The sequence below is a fragment of the Eubalaena glacialis genome, chromosome 9, assembly GCF_028564815.1.
Source record: "Eubalaena glacialis isolate mEubGla1 chromosome 9, mEubGla1.1.hap2.+ XY, whole genome shotgun sequence".
Classification (NCBI taxonomy): domain Eukaryota; kingdom Metazoa; phylum Chordata; class Mammalia; order Artiodactyla; family Balaenidae; genus Eubalaena; species Eubalaena glacialis.
The window spans coordinates 100,261,771-100,282,616 of NC_083724.1; the positions used below are offsets into that span (position 1 = coordinate 100,261,771).

The 20,846-nt window shown below is 44.4% G+C and overlaps 1 protein-coding gene across 6 annotated transcripts in view; it reads right to left on the reverse strand.

Moving 5' to 3' along the window:
• The window catches only part of WNK2 (WNK lysine deficient protein kinase 2), a 148,111-nt gene that overhangs the window by 60,918 nt on the left and 66,347 nt on the right, over window positions 1–20,846 (reverse strand). For all 6 annotated transcript variants that reach the window (XM_061200632.1, XM_061200630.1, XM_061200628.1 and 3 more), the window contains exons 11-19: window positions 20,535–20,726; window positions 18,485–19,039; window positions 15,975–16,268; window positions 15,371–15,420; window positions 14,399–14,567; window positions 14,196–14,312; window positions 13,641–13,811; window positions 13,325–13,370; window positions 12,694–12,813 (exon numbers count right to left, since the gene is read on the reverse strand). In XM_061200632.1, the coding sequence (XP_061056615.1) occupies window positions 12,694–12,813; window positions 13,325–13,370; window positions 13,641–13,811; window positions 14,196–14,312; window positions 14,399–14,567; window positions 15,371–15,420; window positions 15,975–16,268; window positions 18,485–19,039; window positions 20,535–20,726 (1,714 nt within the window). The remainder of the gene's footprint in view (window positions 1–12,693; window positions 12,814–13,324; window positions 13,371–13,640; window positions 13,812–14,195; window positions 14,313–14,398; window positions 14,568–15,370; window positions 15,421–15,974; window positions 16,269–18,484; window positions 19,040–20,534; window positions 20,727–20,846) is intronic.

The following is a 20,846-nucleotide window of genomic DNA, read 5'->3' on the forward strand; positions in this document are numbered from 1 at the left end:
AAAAAACTAGCTCTTAGTTTTGTTGCTCTCTTCTCTATTTTTTCTAATCTCTATTTCTGCTCTGAATTTTGTTGTTTCCTTCCTTCTGCTAACTTTGGACTAAGTTTGTCCTTTTTCTAGTTCCTTGAGGTGTGAAGTTAAATTGTTTATTTGAGATCTTCCTTGTTTCTTAATACAGGTTTTTATCACTATAAATTTCCTCTTAAAATTGTTTTTGCTGAATTACATAAGTTTTGATATGTTGTGTTTCCATCTTCATTTGTATCAAGATATTTTTATTTCCTTTTCTATTTCTTTCATCCATTTGTTATTCAGAAACAGGTTGCTTAATTTCCACATATTTGTGCATTTTCCAGCTTTCCTCCTGTTATTGATTTCTAGTTTCATACCACTGTGGTTGGAAAAGATAACCTGATGTGATTTCAAACTTCTTAAATTTGTTAAGACTTGTTTTGTAATCTAACAAATGATCTATCCTGGAGAATGTTCCATGTGCACTTAAGAAGAACGTGTATTCTGCTGCTGTTGGGTAGAATGTTCTGTTTACATCTGTTACAGTCCATTTGTTCTAAAGTGCCGCTGAAGTCCAATATTTCCTTATGGATTTTTTTGTCTGGAAAGTCTCTCCATTATTGTAAGTGAAGTACTTAAGTCCCCTACTATTAGTGCACTGCTGTCTATTTCTGCCTGCAGAGCTGTTAATATTTGCCTAATATATGTAGTTGCTCTGATGTTGGGTACATATATTTACAATTGCTATATCCTCTTGATAAACTGATTTCTTTATCATTATATAATGACTTTCACTGTCTCTTGTCATAGATTTTGACTTACAGCCATTTTGTCTGATATAAATATAACTGCCCTGCTCTCTTTTGGTTTCCATCGGCCTGGAATATATGTTACCATCCTTCAGTTTCAGCATATGTATGCCATTAAAGTTGAAGTGAGTCTCTTGTAGACAGCATATAGTTTTGTCTTTTTTTAATTCACACCACCACTCTATATTTTGATTAGAGAATGTAATCCATTTACATTTAAAGTAATTATTGATAAGCAAGGACTTATTATTCCATCTTCTTGTTTTCTGACTGTTTTGTAGTTCCTTTGTTCCTTTCTTCCTGTCCTTCTGCCTTCCTTTGTGATTTGATCATTTTCTGTAGTGGTACACTTTGTTTCTTTTATCTTTTACGTATAGGTATTTACTTTGTGATTACCATGAAGCTTACAATAAAAATATAGTTATAACAGCCTATATACTTACTTTTACCAATGAATTTTTTACTTTCTTGTGTTTTCATGAGGCAGGTACAGTGGTGATGAACTCCCTCAACTTTTGTTTGTTTGGGAAAGTATTTATTTCTCCTTCATTGCCAGTTAAAGTAGTATTCTTGGTCACCAGGGTTTTTCTTCAGCACTTGAAATATATCACTCCACACTCTCCTGCCCCACAAGGTTTCTTCTGAGAAATCTGCTAAAAGCCTTTTTTCATATAAAACAAGGGTTTTTTTTCCCTCCTGCTGCTTTCAAAATTCTGTCTTTGATTTTTATAGCTTTATTATAACGTATCTTGGTAAAGCCTTAAGTTAAATCTATATGGGGACTTAAGAGATTCATGTACCTGGACGTACATGATCTCTTCCTAAATTTGGGAATTTCTTAAAATAAGCTTTCTGCACTTTCTCTCTCTCTTCTCCTGGGACTCCCACAATGCAAATCTTACTTGATGGAGCACCATAATTCACACAGGCTTTCTTCACTTTTTTTCATTCCTCTTTCTTTTTTCTTCTATGACTGGATAATTTCAAATGACCCGTCTTCAAGTTCACAGATTCTGTCTTCTGCTTGATCAAGTCTGCTGTTGATGCTCTCTACTGAATTTTTTTTTTTTTAAATCTCATTAATTGTATTTCTTCAGCTCCAGAATTTCTGTTTGGGTCTTCTTATGATTTCTATTTCTCTGTTGAACTTCTCATTTTGTTTGTGTATTGTTTTCCTGATTTTGTTGTGTTGTCTACATGTGTTCTCTTGTAGCACACCAAGTTTCTTTAAAACAATAAGTTTGAATTCTATGACAATTCATAGATCTTCAATTCTTTGGGGTCAGTTACTAGAAAATTATTCTGCACCTTTTGGTGGTGTCATATTTCCTTGCTTTTTCATGTTTCTTGTAACCTTGTGTTGATATCTGTGTATCTGATGGAGCAGTCATCTCTTCTAGACCTTACAAACTGATTTTGGTGGGGAAGACCTTCACATGCCAGTGGGTGCAGGGACACTGGCTGGGTGGGGTATGTTGATTCCAGGTACAGGGCAGACCCAGCAGTGCAGTCTCTGTGAAGTTCCATCCAGCTGAGGTGAGCACTAGCAAAGATGGCAGGGGTCCTCAACTGCAGGTGGCTGCAGTGGCTGTGGAGGCTGTTGGGATCTACAGTGGTAGAAGTTTCTGGACACCTCCTGATCTCTTTTTCTCCCATGGGGATTTTGTTGCTGAGAGGATACCTCTTGGCACTGGGTCCAGCTTGTGGGCACCCTCCTAGCAGTGGTAGCACTGGTGTTTGATGTATAGGTGCCAATGGCACAGAGACAGAGCAGAGGTCTGGAGTGCAGGCACTCACAGAGCGATGATGGCTCCAGGTTCTGGGGTGCTGGCTAGCACACAATGGTGGTGGCTCCACTGTCTCAGGTGCATGAGTGTGAAGCTACCATGGAGCTGGTATCTGAAGCATGGGTGCAACTGCAATAGCCAGGCTTCTGGGGTCTGGGGTATGCACAGGGTTGGGGGAGGCAGTTGGCAGTCCTGGTCCCAGGGCAGCACGACAGCAGCTCCTTCCAGGGAAGGGGGAAATAAGGTGCAGCAGCATCTCCCTCCCTGGGCTGTTTTGTGGTGGTGATGGCTGTTGGTTACCTCAATGGTGAAAGCTCCCAATGGTCTCTGTGGAGTAGACAACTGGGGCCCATGCCAGCTAACACTACAGGGTCCTCTGCTGTGAAAGCTGTGGGGAGCCCACAGCTGCTATGGGGGCTGTTGAGGTCCTTAGCAGCAAAGGCTAATGGGGCCTCCACAGAGCAGGCCACTGGGGACCACGATGGCACAGGCAATGTGGCTGATACAGATACCTCAGCCTTCTTGGTTCCTTGCCATCTCCTGACATCTCATCTAAGCTGATCTCCCACAATCCTTTCTGTGCAGTTATTCTCCGTTTTTGCTCCACTGTGTTACCACAGATCCTTAACTGGACTCCTGAGCCATCCCACAGCTGCTTCCATTAATGGATCGATGTCCAATTGTTTTTATGGGGGGATGAATGCTGATATCTCCTACTTTGCAATCTTGCTGACGTCACTCCACCCCCATTATCTTCTGAGGGAGGGTCTATTTCAATCTGTTTTTTTAATCTGGGCAGAATTCTCCACTCCTCACATGAACCTTTTGTTCTTTTCCTTTTTTCTCAACAATTATCACCTCTTTTCCAACATTTGAGCAAGTCCACCGTTCTCACTATCATAAACATGTTTCAGGTTTGACTATGTAGCATTCATCCCCTCCCTCATGCAAAAGCACTCTGAATTTCCTCTAGGGAACCACTGTCCAGGGATTTGCATGTAACTTGGGCACAGGTCAGTCTGTGCATTCTAGCCACCTGTCACATGACTGCTTTAGAGACAGATATTATTCCTAGTTCTGCATTGTGGAGTTAGGCCCAGAATTTCTAAATCCTTCTGAAAAGGGAGAACTCTCTTTCCTGCCTATACTTGAATCTGGAAGTCTATACACTGAGCTGTTCCAGCAATCTTGCCACCACAAAGCATAAATGTGAGAAGGTTTTTAATTACTGATTCAACTTTTTAATGTTTATAGAACTTTTCAGATTTTCTGTTTCTTCTTATTAAGTGTGGTAAGTTATATTTCTCCAGGACAACATTCATAACAGTTTTCATATTTATTGGCATGGAGTTATACAGAATGTACTCTTATCTTTTTCTTAATGTTTGTCAGATTGTAGCAATGTCCCTCTTTTTCATTCCTGATATTGATTGTGCCTTCTCTCTTTCCTGCAGTCAGTCTCACCAGGGGCTCACCAATTTTATTTGCCACTTCAAAGAACCAGCTTTAAGCTTTGTTGACACTCTATTGTATATTTATTTTATATTTCATTAATTCAGGCATTTATCTGTTTTATTTCTTCCTTTTAATTGCATTCAATTTTCTCTTCTCTTTCTAACTTTTTACAATGGATATACTTTGTCGATTTTTAGCCTTGTTGCCTTTCTAATATGGACATTTGAGGCAGCAAAGTTTCTGCAAAATATAGATTTAGCTGCATCCCACATGTTTTGATAAGTAATATTTTCATTTGCGTGATTTTCATATTATAATTCAGCATATTTTCTCAATTTCCACTATAACTTCTTCTTTGCTTCATTAGATATTATAGATGCAATTCTTAACTGTCATACATGTGGAGACTTTAGGTATCTTCTTGTTTTCAAATTCTAGCTTACTGCCAAATGTAGTTAGAGAACATGCATTGAATGATTTTGATCCTTTTTAATTTGAGATTTGCTTTGTGTCCTGCATATGGCTAATTTTAAAATATTCTTTGTGGACTTGAAAAAATGTGCATTCTTCAGCTGTTGGGTGTTCTACATATAGAACAAGACTGCTAATTCTATTGTTGAAATCTTTTATATCCTTATTGGTTTTTGTCTTCCCATTCTAAAAGTTAAAACTCCCATGATGATTGTAGATTACTCTATTTTTTTCATTTAGTTGTGTTAATTTTTGCTTTATGCATTTTGAGGCTGTGTTATTAAAAGACCTGCAAATATAGAATTACTTGATCTTCCTGGAAAGCTGAATCTTTCACCATTACTTTTTTGTCTTAAAGTCTATTTGTCTGATATAAAAAGATCTACTCTATGGGAGTTCCCTGGCGGTCCAGTGGTTAAGACTCTGCACTTCCACTGCAAGGGGCACGGGTTCAATCCCTGGTCGGGGAACTAAGATCCCACATGCCATACAGTGCCGCCAAAAAAAAAAAAGAGAAGAAAAAGAAAAGATCTATCCTACCTTTCTTTAGGTTAGTATTAGCATGCTTTTTACTCTTCACCTTTTGTAGTCTTATGCCTTAGTTTGTTATTGGTTTGTTCTCTTTCACATTTTGACAACCTTTGATATTTATTTCATTTACATTTAATTTAATTACTCATCTATTGGGGTTAAAACTACCATCTTACTAATGACTTTCTATATTTTTATCATGTTCAATGTTGTTTTTTCTCTCCTTCTCTGCCTTTTGTTTTGTAAAACTTCTCCCCCATGAGTGTGAAAGTTATCTACTATTTTACAACTCTCACAAGGGTATTCTATAGACTACAATATACATTCTTGATTTTGACCCTCTTCCCCTACAATGCAAGAACCCAGGAGCCCTATGAGTACAATTCCCTCCCCCTGATAAATATGTCCTTATTTTCATGTATTTTAACACAACAAATATATTTCAAATCTCATAAGACATTATGTTTTTATACAGTCAACATTCCTTTAGACCTGCCAATGTGTTTATAATTCCATTACTTTTATTCCTTCCTGTATTTCTGACCTTCCATCTGAGGTCACTGTTGTTTTGCCTAAAAATATCCCCCCTGGTGTATCTTTGTTTGAAATATGCAGGTGATAAATCCCTTTAGTCTTCATTTCATATTATGTAGGATGATACCACCGGGTAGAGATTCAAGGTTTATGCTTATTTTCTTTAGCACTTTGAGGATAGCAGTATTCCTTGGTCTACTGGCAAACATTGTATCTAATGAGATGGGAGCTGTCCAAATCAGTACCTGCTCTTTCCTCTAGCATCCTTTAAATTCTTTCATCTGCCTTTTGTATTCAGTACTTTAACTATAATATATTTGTGTAGTTTTTCTCTCTCTCAGAGTTTGGAGGGCTTCTTGAATTTGTGGCTTAATGCTTTTCAATTCTCTGCATTACCTCCTAAAACTTGATTTTGTCTCATTCTTCTACTTTCTGGGACTCCAATTATACATGTTTAACTATCTCACAGTAACCCCTACATTCCTTAGCTCCTCCTTTGTTTTTCATCAGTTTTGATATCATTATTCTACTTTAAGTATTTTCTTTTAAGTTACCTTTCAGTTTGCTAATTCTCTCTCCAGCAGTGTACAAACTATCCAGTGAGGTCTTAATCTTAACTACAGTAAATTTCAGCTCCAGAATTTCCATTTGAGTTTGTTTTTCAAGGGTGAGTTTTTTGGTTTTGGTTTTTTTGTATACTTTCCAATTCTCTGCCAAAAGTTTCACTCTAGTCATTTATTTATTTTAGCACTAAGTAAGCAGTTATCTGTCTGGTAACTCCACCATCTGGAGCCCCTGAGAGTTAGCTTTCTTTGTAACTATTGTTTGGTTTTTAACCACTATGTTGAAGTATAATTGACATGCAATGAATTGTACATATTTATAGTGTAGAGTTTGTAAGTATTGACACAGGCATATAAGCAAAACTTTCACCACCATCAATATAATGTATATGTCCATCATTCTCCCAACTATTTCTTCATGAACCTTGTAATCTATACCTCCTTTCCTTTCCTACCACAACCTCATTCCCAGACAACCACTCGTCTGTTTTCCATCCCTATAAATTAAATTAGCCTGCATTTTAAATTAGTCTAGCCTTTTATATAAATGTAATCATGTAGCATGCATTATTTTTTTGTTTGGCATCTTTCACCGGCATATTCTGAGAATCACCCATACTATAATGAATATCAGTTGTTCATTCCTTTTTATTGCAGAGTAGTGTTATATGGTATGGATAAATCACAATATGTTTTTCTGTTCATGTGAGCTATTGCTACGTTCCGGTTATTATAAATAAAGCTGCTATGAACATGCTGTGTAAGTGTTTGTATGGACATCTGCTTTCATTTCTCTTGGCTACGTACCAAGGAGCAGAGTAACTAGATCCTATGGCACTTGTATGTTTATTTTTAAAAGACATTACCAAATTGTCTTCCAAAGTTCTCCAGCTGTTTTCTATTTTACAGTGTATAAGAGTTTCAATTCCCCCACATCCTCAGCAACACTTGGTCTTTTAAATTTTAGCTATTTTAATAGGTGTGTAGTGGTATCCTCTTGCGATTTTAATTTGCAGTTTCTTACTGAATAATTACCTTTTCATATACTTATTTGGCACCCACAAATCTTAGGTGAAGTGTTTGTTCAAATATTTTTGTTAGCTTGTTTATTTTCTTCTCACTGCATTTTGAGAGTTCCTCATATTATCTGGACACAAGTCCTTTATTGCATATATGGTTAAAAAATATTTTCACCTAGTCTCTGGTTTTTCTTTTCATTCCCTTGCTGTTTCTCAAAGAGTAGACATTTTGAATTTGAGTAATTTACCAATTTTTTTCTTTTGCAGATCATGCTTTGGTGCTGTATCTAAGAAATCTCTATCTAACCCAAGGTCACACAAACATTCTGTGTATCCTACTATAAGTTTCATTGTTTTCAGTTTTACATTTAGGTTTACATTCCATTTTGAGTTGATTTTTGTATATAGTGTTAAGTATGGATATTCATTTTTCACATACGAATGATCAACAGTTCTACGACTGAAAAGATTGTCCTCTCTTCACTGAATGTCCTTTGCATGTTTATAAAAAAATTAAGTGTCTCTATGTGTTTGGGTCTATTTCTGGACTCTATTTTATTCCATTGATCTATTTACCTGTATTTATACCAATACCACACAGTCTTGATCACTATGGTTTTATAATAATTCCTGAAATCAGCTAGTGTTAGCATTCCAATCTACTTCTCTTATTTCCAAATTCCAATGGCTTTTACATTTTCACAGGGTTGGCTTTTCAATTGCTAGAAAAAAACTTCTGGGATTCTTGTGGCAGCTGCATAAAATTTACTGATTAACTGAGAAAGAATTAACTCTGTAACAATACTGTGTCTTCTGATCCATGAATAGGGTACTTCTTTAGGTCTTCTTTGGTTTCCATCCACATTGTTTTGTAGTTCTTACTGCACAGGTCTTACATATACCTTATCAGGTTTAACCCTATATAGTTCATATAGAGTTTGCTAAGGATGTTTATAGCTGTTGAATTCTGTGAAATTCCTTTTCTGCATTTACTGAGATAATCTTATGAATTGTCTCTTTCATAATTTATCAATATGGTAAATTACATTTCTTTCCTATAGTTTTTTGGACATATGGAATACAGTTGTAATAACTGTATTAATGTGCTTGTCTGCTAATTCTAACAACTGTGTCAGCTATGGGTTCATTAGAATGAGGAATTTTTCTCATATTGTCCTGCCTGGTAATTTTGATTGGATACCGGACAATGTAAAATTTGCCTTCTTGGGTGCTGTATGAATTTGTATTCCTAGTAACATTCTTTGTTGTGGGATGCAGTTAAGCTACTGTGGCTTGATATTTTCAGATCTTGTTCTTAAGTCTAGGGCTAATTATTCTCCACAACTGAGGCAAGGCCCTTTTCAGTACTCTACCCAATGTCCCTTGAATTATAAGTCCTTCCAGCTAACTGGTAGGAACAGACATTCTGGTCCGTATGAGCTTTAGTACCATTCCCTCTAATCCTTTGGGGTGCTTCATTTCCTGGCATTGGCTAGTTTCCTCACATACATTGCTCTGCAAAATAATCAAGGGGAATCCTCTGTCAATCCACAGACTTTTCTCTTTGTGCTGCTCTCTCCTCTCCAGAACTCTACCCGGCAAACTCTTGCCCTTGGGCTTTCTCAGACTCTCAGGTCAGTCTCCTCACCACAGGTAGTCTGCTGAGCTCTACCTGGGTCCCTCCCTCCCTGCTCTGGGATGTGAAAACTTTCTCAGTGCAGTCAGCTGAAATGATCATAGAATTTTTTCAGGGATCAATGTCCTTCACTGCCTTATGTTCAAAGTCTTAAAAAACATTCTTTCATATATTTTGCATGTTTTTCTAGTTGTTCTGAGGGAAAATAAATCCAGTGCCTATTATCCATCTTGGCCTAAAGTAGAAGTCTGAGGGTCTCTTTTATTGTCTGTTGTTGCTGCTGCTTTCCTTTCATGCTATCTTGCCTCATTATCTGCCTCGTTATGTATTTTTTTCAACATATGTAAAATTTTTTTTTTCACTTTTTAAATTATCATACAGTAAAATGGAGTTTTCCTTTAGGTGTAGAGTTCTGAGAACTTTAGCACCATATATCCATATAATTATTACCATAGTCAATACAATTCAATCACCCCAAAAAAATGTCATTGGTTTATCCCTTTATACTCACATTCTCCCCCTACCTCTGACTCCTTGCAAACACTGATCTGTTCTCTATCTATAGCTTTTTTGAGAATGTCATTATAAATGGGATTATACAGTATGTAGCCTTTTGAGACTGGCTTCTTGCACTCAGTAAGCCTTTGGGGTTCACTCATACTGTTGCATGTGTCAATAGTTGTTTCTTTTTCAAAGCACCATAGTTTGTCTTTCCATTCACCCACTGCAGGATATTTGGGTTGTTTCCAGTTTGGGCAATTAGGCAATTGAATTGCTATAACCACTTATTTATGTGTTTACTGAACATGAGTTTTTATTTCTCCTGGATAAATACTGAGGATTGAAATTGTTGTGTCATATACTAAGTATATCTTTTATTTTTAAAATGCCCAACTATTTTCCAGAATAGCTATACCATTTTGCATTCCCACTAACATGAGAGATCCAGTTGCTCCATATCCACACCAAAACTTAGTATTGTTAGCTTAGCCATTCTCACAAGTGCATGGTGATCCTTCACTATGGCTTTTATTTGCATTTCCCTGGTAGTCAATGACATTAACTTTTTTTAATGTGCCTAACTGCTATCCTTATGTTCTCTTTAGGGAAGTGTCTGTTCAAGTCTATTGTCCATTTTTTAGTTGAGTTCTTTGTTTCCTCACTGATGAGTTTTGAGAATTCTTTATATATTTCAGGAACAAATACTATGCTGAATATGTAATTTGCAATTGTTTTCTCCCAGTCTGCAGATTGTCTTTTCATTCTCTTAACAGTGGTTTTCACAGAGCAAAAGAGTTTTATTTTGATGATGTCTGATTTATCCATTTTCTTCTTTTATGGGTTATGCTTTTGGTGTTAGATCTAAGGACTCCCTGGCTCAGGTCACAAAAGTTTTTCTCCAATGTTTTTTTCTAAAAGTTATAGTTTTACATTTTATATTTGGATATACAATGAATTTTGAGTTAATTATTATATAAGATGTCAGGCATAGGTCAAGGTTCAATTATTGCATATATATGAGCAACTAGTCCAACACCATTTATTGAAAAGACTATCCTTTCTACATAGAATTGCTTTTGCATCTTTGTCAAAAAATCAAATGGCCGTATTCCTATGGATATATTTCTGGGCTTTCTATTCTTTTCCACTTATCTATGTGTCAATCCCTTTGCCAATACTGAGCTTTCTGGATTACTGTAAGATTATAATAAGCCTTAATACTGAGTACTGTGATGCCTCCAACTTCATTCTCCTTTTTCAAAACTGCTTTAGCTATTTAAATTACCTTTGTACTTCCATATAAATTTTAGAGTCAGACTGTCTATATCTGCAAAAATTATCCTGTTTGAATTTTTATTGGTATTGCATTAAATCTATATATCACTTTGGGAAGAACTGACACTTTTACTATGTTGAGTCTTCCAATCCATAAACACAGTATGTTTCTCCATTTATTTAGGTCATCTCTAATCCATTTCGTCAGTATTTTGTAGTTTTCCCCGTACAGATTCTGTGTATGTTTTGTTAAATTTATAGCTATGTGTCTTTTTTTCTTTTGAGCCACTGTAAATAGTATTCTTTCAAAATTTTAGTTTTTAATTGTTCACTGTCAGCACAGACATATAGTTATTTTTGTTGTTGATTATATATCCTGTGATCTTGCTAAACTCTCTTACTGGTTCTAAGAGTTGTTTGTTGTTAAGAATGCTTGTGATTTTTTCCACATAAAATCATATTAGCTGCAGAGACAGTTTTATTTCTTCCTTTTCAATCCACATGCCTTTTATTTCTGTTTCTTGCCCATCTGGAATCTAAGATTTCTAGTGTGATGTTGAATAGGAATAGAGTGGACATCTATGCCTTGATCCCAATCTCAGGGAAAACACATTTAGCCTTTCACCACTAAATATGATGTTAGCTGCCAGTTTTCTGTAGATGCCCTTTATCAGGTTGAGGATGTTCCCTTTTATCGCTAGTTTGCTGAGCATTTTTATCATAAATGGATGCTGTATTTTGTCAAATACTTTTTCTGTATCAACTGGTATGATCATGTATCTTTCCCTTTGTAGGGAAAGGAAATTCCTATTGACATTATATGGTGAATTAATTGATTTTTGAATATTGCCTTCCCAGGATATACTCCACTTTGTTATGGCATATTACTTTTTTTATAAATTTCTAGATTTGACTTTTTGATATTTTATTGAGTTTTTTTTCCCCTCTATATCCTTGAAAGATTAGCATCTGCACTCTTTTTTTGTACTGCCTTTGTGTGGTTTTGATATAAGGGTGACGCTGGCTTCATAAAATTATTTGAGAAGTGTTCCTTCCTCTTCCATTTTCTGGATGAGACTGTATAGAATTGGTGTTATTTCCTTTATTAAATGTTTGATAGAATTCACCAGTGAAACTATCTGGGCCTAGAAAATTCCTTTGGAAGATTTTTCAATGCAAATTCAATCTTGTTAATAGGAGTACTCAGGTTATCTATTCCACCTTGGATGAGTTTTAGTAGTTTGTGGCTTTCAGAATTAGTCTGTTTCATCTAAGTTGTCAAATTTATGTGTGTAGGTTTGTTCATAGTATTCCATGACTAGTATCCTTTTATGCAGGATCTGTAGTGGTCTCCTTTTTTATTCCTGATATTGGTATTTTGTGTCTTTTTCTTTGTCAGTCTTACAAGAAGTTAATCATTTTATTAATTTTTTTCAAAGAATCAGTTTTTGGTTTCATTGTTTTTACTATTGTCTTTGTCTCAAATTTCATTGATTTCTGCTCTTATCTTTTTTTCCTTCCTTCTGCTTGCTTTGGATTTTGTTCTAGTTTTCCTAATTTCTCAAAATGAAAGCTTGGGATACTGATTTGAGATCTCTTTCTTCCTCTAACCATTTAGTGCTATAAATTTCCCTTTAATTACTGTTTTAGCTGCATCCAACACATTTTAATATGCTGTATTTTCATTCTTGTTTAAATCAAAATGTTTTCTGATTTTCCTTGAGACTTTTTCCCACAACAATACTGGTAAGAAAGGGCAAGGGCAGAGCCCTTTCAGCACACACCTGTGCAACCCATGTGCCTCACCTGCACTGTGAAGGTAACTGGCAGGCCCAAGTCTAAGTGCCACCTTGACTTGGCTCATTTGGTGGAAAACTAGGACAGGGATACAGACAAGGACACAGCCCCACAGACTGCTCTGCGTTTTGGGGCAACAGTGCAGGGTGAGGCCCTTGCACTTTGCTGGGCACACAGCACATGCTGGCAAAACATGAGCACAGGTAAAGTCAGGCTGAGGACAATGAGGTGATGTGGAGCAATACACAGGAGACACACCTAATTATCAAGGAGGAAGGTTTGAGGGGTTCTGGCTGCTCATACCTTGGCTGGTGTCTGGCTGCAGGGAGCTCAGAGGAAGTGGGGGTGAAGATTCAGGGGCCTCTGCTGCTGGATGCTCAGCCACTGGACAGATGATAAACCACCTCTTCCCAGTGTGAAGGACTAAGAGGCAGGGCAAAAACAGCTGGTGAGAGTGAGCAGGTTTCTCCCAAGGCTGGCGTGACCCCTCCCCACCAGCACCAGACCTGCCGTATGGGGATTTGGGGAACTCCTCTCACACCAGTGGGGAGGATGTGCAACCCACTCAGGGGGTCCTCACTGTCAGAGGCTCTCACAAGTCCCCCCAGCACAGGCTTATGTCCCAGGACACCTGTGGTGCATCACTGAAGGGGTAATGCTGGCTGGGGGACCAGCAGACAACAGTGAGTCCACACAATGCTCAGTCCCAACCCAGGCCAGACATGGCTTCTCAGACAGGGCAGCTGTCCCCAGATGGGGGCACGCTCACCACACACTCCAGCAACCCCCCGTGTGGTGGCCAAAACCCCTTACAATATGCTCATTGTGGGGCTCTTATCAAATGCCTGCTGGAAGGCAGAGAAGGGACAATGACAGATATGCCTCCTCCAAATGCATGTCTGATTGGCAGGTGTAGCCTTGAAAGGAGACATACCATTTTGCTGATACACCGGGGCATTCGCTTGGGGTTGGCGACTCTCCTGAAGGAGGTAAAGGATCAGAACTCAGCAGACTGCGTGGAACAAGAACTTCCTTCAGAGCACAGCACTGCCTCAAATCATCTGAGGGGCCTCAGGAGCTCGGACATTTCTAACTGGACTGAAGGCGCCCACCCTCCCAGCCACCTCACCCAACACTGCATGGCCTACAGGCTCCTCCAGCAGGCGACATCACAGTGTTGTACTCACAGAGCCTGGAGCTGGGGGATAAGCAGGCCCAGACCCTCCTGGGACCTCTTACCCGGGACTTACCTCCCCAGAGCCCAGGCCACAGGTGCTGAGGTGCGGCGGGCTCACCCCAGGGTCAGAGCCACGGTCCACATCCGTGTCCTCACTGAGCATGTCCTCTGCCTTGTCCATGACGTCCTTCATCTGCTCAATGAATGTCTCCCGCTCAGCCTGCAGGATGAAGTCGTGCTCTACCTGCAACAGCACATGCAACCCTGCTGGTGGGGCTGTGCCTAAGGCCACTGGCCACACTGGGTCTTCACTGATTGATTTGCTTGACTTCTACTCTGGACTAAGCCCAAGAGGGGGGACACAGCCAGGGAGCCCATTTCCCAACATCTGGGCTGCACGGTGCAGCAAGAGAAGCCACAGCTTGAGAAGCAGGCCCTCCAGGTGATGGGCCAGTGCTGCCCACAAGTGGCAGCCACCTGCAGAGGCGGGAGGACAGGTAAGGCTGGCAACCAATATTCTCCTCAGTGGGGTTGGCAGGCATGTGCCCAAAGGACACAGGAAGACAGCCTCACAGTCCCAGGGGAAGGGCCACTGACTCATCTGACCAGGCAGAACACCTAGCCTCACCATGTAGGTAGCAATCTCGTCAGGTGCATCCCCATCCAGGTCGAACTTGAACGTCACCATCTTGTGGTTGTGTGTCTCCAGCTGGCACTCCACCATCTTGTCACCCGTGTTGCACACCTACAGGACACTCGGGCAGTGAGACCAGGGAGGAGACTGTGCCTAGCCAGCCCTGTCTTGCCGGCCCGTTCTGCCTGGCTACTCACATTCAGGATGGTCAGCCGGGGCCGGCTGGCCCTCTCCTGGCGGGAGCGTGCACGCGTGGACCTGCGGTGATGTTTCCGAGCGGCCTTGCCTTCCAGCTTCCCCCCACCAAATGCACCTTCACAGCTGTCACTCATCTCTCTTCCAGAAGTGACGTCGGAACCTCCATAGCTACGCAAAAACCAAGAACGTTACAGTACCCAAGGGAAGGGCCTGCAAGCCTGCCTCACGTCGGAAACTTGGCTTTTCGGGAAACAGCCAGAAGCTTTACTGTCTGGGTGTGCTCACCTGGAAAACCTAGAGACTCTAAAGCTGGCCATGCCCAGCAGAGACACCCCTGAGCCCACTGCCCCTTCTCCCCCTGTAACATCTGTCCTAGGCAGTGTTGGAGTCGTAGAGAACACATGGCCTTTCTGACCCAGGACCTAGGTCCTCTCAGCTCCTGGCCTGAATCAGGCTTATTCGGCTTACAGTAAATGTCAGGATTAAGACACAATCCTCCCCCGTGCCTCAGTTCCCCCATCTGTTCAACAGCAAAGGGAACACGCCAACCAGATGGAGCTGTTGTAGGATTTGAGGAGAGTTTGCGGAACACCAAGTTTGGTGCTGGCATTACCAGAAGGGTGGGACACATGGTCACTTCCTGTAACCAGTTCCCTCCCCAAATGCAACATTCTCTGTGCCTGAGGTGCTGGTAGACCCAGGATGTGGGCTGGACTCTGCCCTGCCCTCCAGGCCTCCCCACGGTCCCCAGACCTGCTGACTCTCTGTCCGCAGCCTCTCCCTTCTAGAAGGTCCTCAGCATTGCAGACCAGCACGAGGACCCAGAATACAACTGGGAGTATCTGACTACCAAATTGCAACAAGCACTGACAAAGACCCCAGAGGAGCTACCTGAAGCTCCACCACATCAGACTTGGAAATGAGTGACATTGTTAGAAGCCCTGACACGTGAGGGCAAAGTGTGCCATTACCTCTCACAGCTCTGAGGGAGGCTTGGCTGCTTGTCCTGCGAGGCCTGCTCCTGAAATAAAACCATGGAAAGGAGGACAGGTCGCATCCATTCCCCCGCGACACAGCCGCATCCGTCTGCTGTCTCCCCACCTCCATAGCCCAGCCTGCCACCCGCTTCCTTCTGACTGCAGCAAGCAAACCACGCAGGGTGGCAGGAGTGAGGGTTTTTATGTTAACGCTTGGAGCCAAGCAGATTCCTAAAAGCTGGGGCCACCCCCTTTCCAAACACGCTAACCCACTTTGATCATCCCCATGAGGGAGCACATGGCCCAGGAAGAACTGTCACAGGCCTTCCCATCACCTCCAAAGAAAAGCACTCTGAATCCATGTGTAAAAATCACGGTCTCCAGCTGGATGTGTGATTAAAGAAAGTGTGACATCCAGGGACAGCAGAGGGAGATAAGAACAGCACCCATGGCTGTCCCTGAGCACATGCTTCCACCTTCCCAAGGGCATCCCTGACTTCTAGGGATGAGACCAAAGGCCACGGCACAGGAAGGCTGCCGTGGTGCTGGGATCAGGGTGACGGAATGGGGGCTGAGCCCCGAGGGGAGGGCCACACACCTCCGGGGCCAGCTCCACTGTCAGCTGAACGGCTGGGCAGGGACCAGTGATCCCAGGCCCGCTGGGCAGTGGCAGGTTAGCAGGTGGCAGGAGCGCAGTGGTCTGGACAGGCAAGCTCTGAGCAGCCGCCATCACTGTGGGGGCCAGGGAGCCGGGGAGCTGAGGCAGGAGCTCAGGGGCAGTAGGCGGCAGCACTTCTGGCAGAGGTGGGGAGAGAACGGCAGCAGGTGTGGGCACTGTGGGGACCTGGGTGGTGACGTCCACGGCATATGGAGGTGGGTGGCCAAGCAGGATCTGGGGGCACAGAAGATAGGGATGCAAATTGGGGTGCGGGCCATTGCCTTTCCTGAGGGTCCTGGACCAAAGCAGGCACTTCCACCATCCAGGCAGGTGAGCAGGAAATGCAGACATCCCTCTCCATCCACCCACACCCAACAGACATATCCAGGAATGTTTGTATGCAGATTTAACGAAACAAACAAGAACAGACACTCTCATGTCCCCATCTGTATAAAATCAAACCTAAAACTGCACTTCATCTCTGAACTTCTAGCTGAGTCAGGCTGAGAAGCTGTAAGTATGGCATACACTTAGCACCTATCTGGGCTCCCTGCCACCACCCTATAGGGCCAGGCCACCACGCTACTCCATCCCAGCCTCCTGTCAGGTCAAAACCTGCATTCCAATCCCAGCCATGGCAAGAGGGACCGTGGACCTAGGCCTTCCATGGGGTGACTCAGGAGCTGGACCAGATTCCCTACTGTTCCCTCTTGAAAAGCTCTCGTGGGGGAAGGCTAAGACAGGCAGAAGCCCCGGCCTGAAAGGGCTCCAGTTCGGGGTTGAGGTTGGGAATGGGAATGACCCGCCACTGGGCCTGCTGGTATGAGACCAATAAGACACGTGGTATGTGGGGTAAGATGCGAAAGCCGCAGCCTAGCCGAGGAGCCCTCTCTCCTGGACAGACACCCCAGCTGGTGCATTCAGGGGAGTCTCTTCCCTCAGCACAGGGAAGCCTCTGGGCGGCCAGACAAGCTCATCAATAAACTCCAGACCCTCTGCCAGCCGGACCACAGAGAGGCCACCAGGCCTGGCCAGTGACCTCTAAGCACCCAGCACCTTCTCCAGCCACTGGCTGAGCCAACAACCCAGTGCCAACAGTGTGCCAGGCCAGCACGTGGCGTAAGGCACGGGCCCAGCAATGACACCACAGACCCCCAGGCCTCCACTCGGCCCTTGGCTTTCCCGAAATGGCCCTGACCCGTGAGTCAGTGTTACTCCAAGTAACAGACCAGGGAGGTGCTTGCTCAGTCAGGGCACTGGACTGATGGACCTCCTCACACCGGTTTTCAAACAGACACCAGCCTATTGGTCAATGAAAATCATCCCTTCCTTCTCCGAGTACAAATCCCTTCTAGAAATCAGGGAGAAACATCCAGGAGAATCTGTGCATACTTACAGCATAGTGCCTTATTCTAGAATGGATTCAGTACAAAATGAGCTAGGGGGACACCTGGCCCCTTAGCACACTCTCAGGATGAATCTTCATGACAAAATCAAAAGGGCAGGAGCCTGAGCTCAAACGGCAAAGGACACGCCCAACAGGCACAAAGCTGTTGAGGTTTAGAGCCAGGGTGGGGCCAAGTGGGAGGGCGCCCAGATAAGAGGCCCTAAGGTGGGAGGGCTCCCAAGTAAGAGGCTCCCTCGGTGGGGGGATGCCCAGGTTAGAGCCTCCCCAAGGTGAGAGCCCCCTACAAGGTGAGAGCCCCACACCAGCTCCTCTCCTCATATGAGGGTGGATAACTGCTCTGGAGTTCCAAAACACGCATGGGCTGCGCAGGTGTGTGGAGCCACGGGGAGGTCCACCCAGCTAGCAGGGTACGTGTCCCTGTATCCCTTCACTGTCAGCCCAACAAGCTGCCCATGGTCCCTACCTGATTCTGAGACATCATCCTTGTTTGCCATAACTGCCTTGGAACCAGTAACCCATGTACACCCAGCACTGCCCAGTCCACAACCAACAGACCCCGTCAGAACCCCATTTGTCTCATTTCCCAGTTGCTGAGATGGGGGTTACCCGCCTACTTTACTTTGACAGGCAACAAGACAGGCAGTGTGAGCCTCTCCAGCGCCCATGGAGCGGCTGACACAGCTGCACCGAGACTGCCAACCCTATCCAGGTGAAGGCAGGTGCCACAATGCCCAGTGGCCAGGGGCCAGGAGCCCCCCACCACAAGCAGCTGCTACTGACACTTGGGAAGGAGTCAACAGTGGAGCTTCTAGCCACCCCAATCCCCAAGGCTCCTAACACGTGCTGGGAAGTGAGAGGAGGCAGTAGACACCCCGCATGCTGGATGAGATGCTGCAGTCATGGGACAGCGCTGCCTGCTTGTCCATTCCCACTCCGCTACTGGGGTCAAGGTGCTGAGAAGGAGCAGAGGTCCATGAACCCCTTGTGTGCTAAGGGGTCTCCCAGCGCCTAGAGGGTGGGCCCTGGACAGCAGGTGGGTTACCTGACTCCCAACACTGGCGGCCGGAGCAGCCTGCTCGGCAAGGCGGGCAACACTTGGCTTGTGGGGTTGTGGCAGCATGGGGGGTGCCGGGTGGGGAGGGGCAGCCCGCACAGTCTGTGCTGCATGGAGGGGAGAAGGCGGGACGTCGCTGGGTACCATCTGCGGAAAGGCTGCCGGGTACACGGGCTGGGCAGGGAGCTGGGCCACGGTGGGGTGAATGGACAGGGCAGCCACGCCCTGCGGAGCCACAGCCAGCAGAGGGATGCCAGTAGCAGTGGCCGCCACGTTTGGCACGATGGTCCGGCATGGCACGGCCAGTGGTGCCCCAGGAGGGTGGGGCAGCTTGACTGTCTGCAGAGGCAGGGCCGGTGACGTGGGCAGGGGAGCAGTGGTGGCACTGAGTGGGAGGCTTGGCAAGATGACACCCGGAGAGAAATACTGAGAGGGGGGAGGCACGGCGGGCCCACTGGTGGCTGGCAGGTCAGGAAGGGCTGCAGGGAGGCTGTCGACTGTGGCCAGTGGAGTGATGGGGGGGACAACAGGAAGTGGAGGCATCTGAAAGAGAACAAGCATGTCAGCCCTACCAAGACTTGGCCCTGCCTGCAGCACATATGCACTGAGTGACAGGGTCCACATCACCCACAGTTTCTGCCCCTAACACACTTTTGTGTAGCTTCTATGGAAGGGAACAAAAACAAACCCAATTTAAATGGAACCAAGTGTATGACACCATCAAACAGAAGGAAAGGCAGGAGGCCTCAGAAGGGTGTGGGGTGCAGACATGACCTTCAAGACAGCCCCGCCTTCAGCACCACCTCAAAGGGGTTCAGGCTGGGCCACTCTGAGGCTACTGCTAGGTGACTGCAAGGACATCAGGGGTCATAACAGTGACCATCAGATTCACAGCTTTGGCATGTTCTCATTCAGAAAGACCAGGACTGCCAGAGCTACTGGACTGGCCCCAAACATCTGAAATTACTTTGCCTGATTCCCTCCAATCTGTATAAATTCACACTGAGACCAAATTCTTCAACAGGTTATCTCAAGAAAAGCATATCTTCCAGCCCCTCCTTGCTGGCCGAATGTCCCTGTGCCATGCATCCTGGGAGAGAGCAGAATCTCACAACAGCAGAGCTCTGGAACCTTCAGTGTCTGCTCTTCCATCCTAGAGACATCTCGTGGATTTAGCACTTCAAACATTTCAGCAGATTCTCTTACAGTTCTCTCTAAAATAAAGCCTTTCTGGTTGCGGGCACATGAGCATTGCATAATATGTGCCTTTGTGTAATTATAAGACAGCGAAAATATGCAAATTGACCTCTGTGTATTTGAAAAGCAACTAAATACCCCGACCACCGGGAGCAAGGTGGTGGGTTAACTAGATGCTGAAAGTGACTCCAATGCCGGAGTGATGAGGACAAGGCTGGTGACAGGCAACTGCTGACATGAAAGAACCTTCTGGGTGGTGCCTATAAACCACAGGAACACTCACATCTTCCCCCATGAAGCAGCACTTCCCATCCTAGCTCTGCCAACACACTGTAATGGGATCCATGAAATGAAAGCCGTCCTGTGATCAAGGTTCACTGGAAACATGCATGACCACTGACAGCATTAGCCTGAGTGACAGCACCCAAGCATCAGCCACGTGCTATCAAGTGATACTGGTCACGTGATGCTCCCCCGAAGACGGGCATCAGAAGTCACTTTTACAGTCAAGTCTTCTTTGTAGTTGGCAAGCTGTTCAGCTGTCCCCTGGACTCCCAAGAATCTATAGTCAGCACAGCCTCGAGTAGCTCCGCGGAGGACAGGGACTATAGCTATGTGCTCACAGCCCCATCCTGGCTTCTCTGGTCTGACTCTGGACTAAACCTTTCCCCATCCTAGATGCATCTGGGGCAGAAGTCAAAGGCAGGAGAGCATGGCAGCCCAGCCGCCCTGTCATCAGGGAGTGTTTCTCTCTTGAGGGACCCATGTGCCCTGAGGACAAGGAACAGCCAACCAGACTGGGCGAGAAGGTGAGGCTGGAGGGCAGGGGACAGAGAGGTACCTGTGGAGGGACTTGAGCAAGTGGCTGCAGGGGCGCCGGAGGCATCTGGAGGGGCTTCAGCTGAGCAGGGGCCACCACCTGGGAGGCTGGAGCCAGGTATGGAGGCAGGTTGGGGGGCACCGGCTGGAGAGGGCCCACAGGCTGTGGGGCCAGGACCTGTGGCAGGGGCACCGGCTGGGTCAGGTGAGGAGGCTAGAAAGAGAGAGGGGCTTCTCTTAGACCAGTGCCCTCCTGAGATACACCTATGTACTTAGACACAACAGAAAAAATCAACTCACACACATGCACACATACACATACCCACACACATAT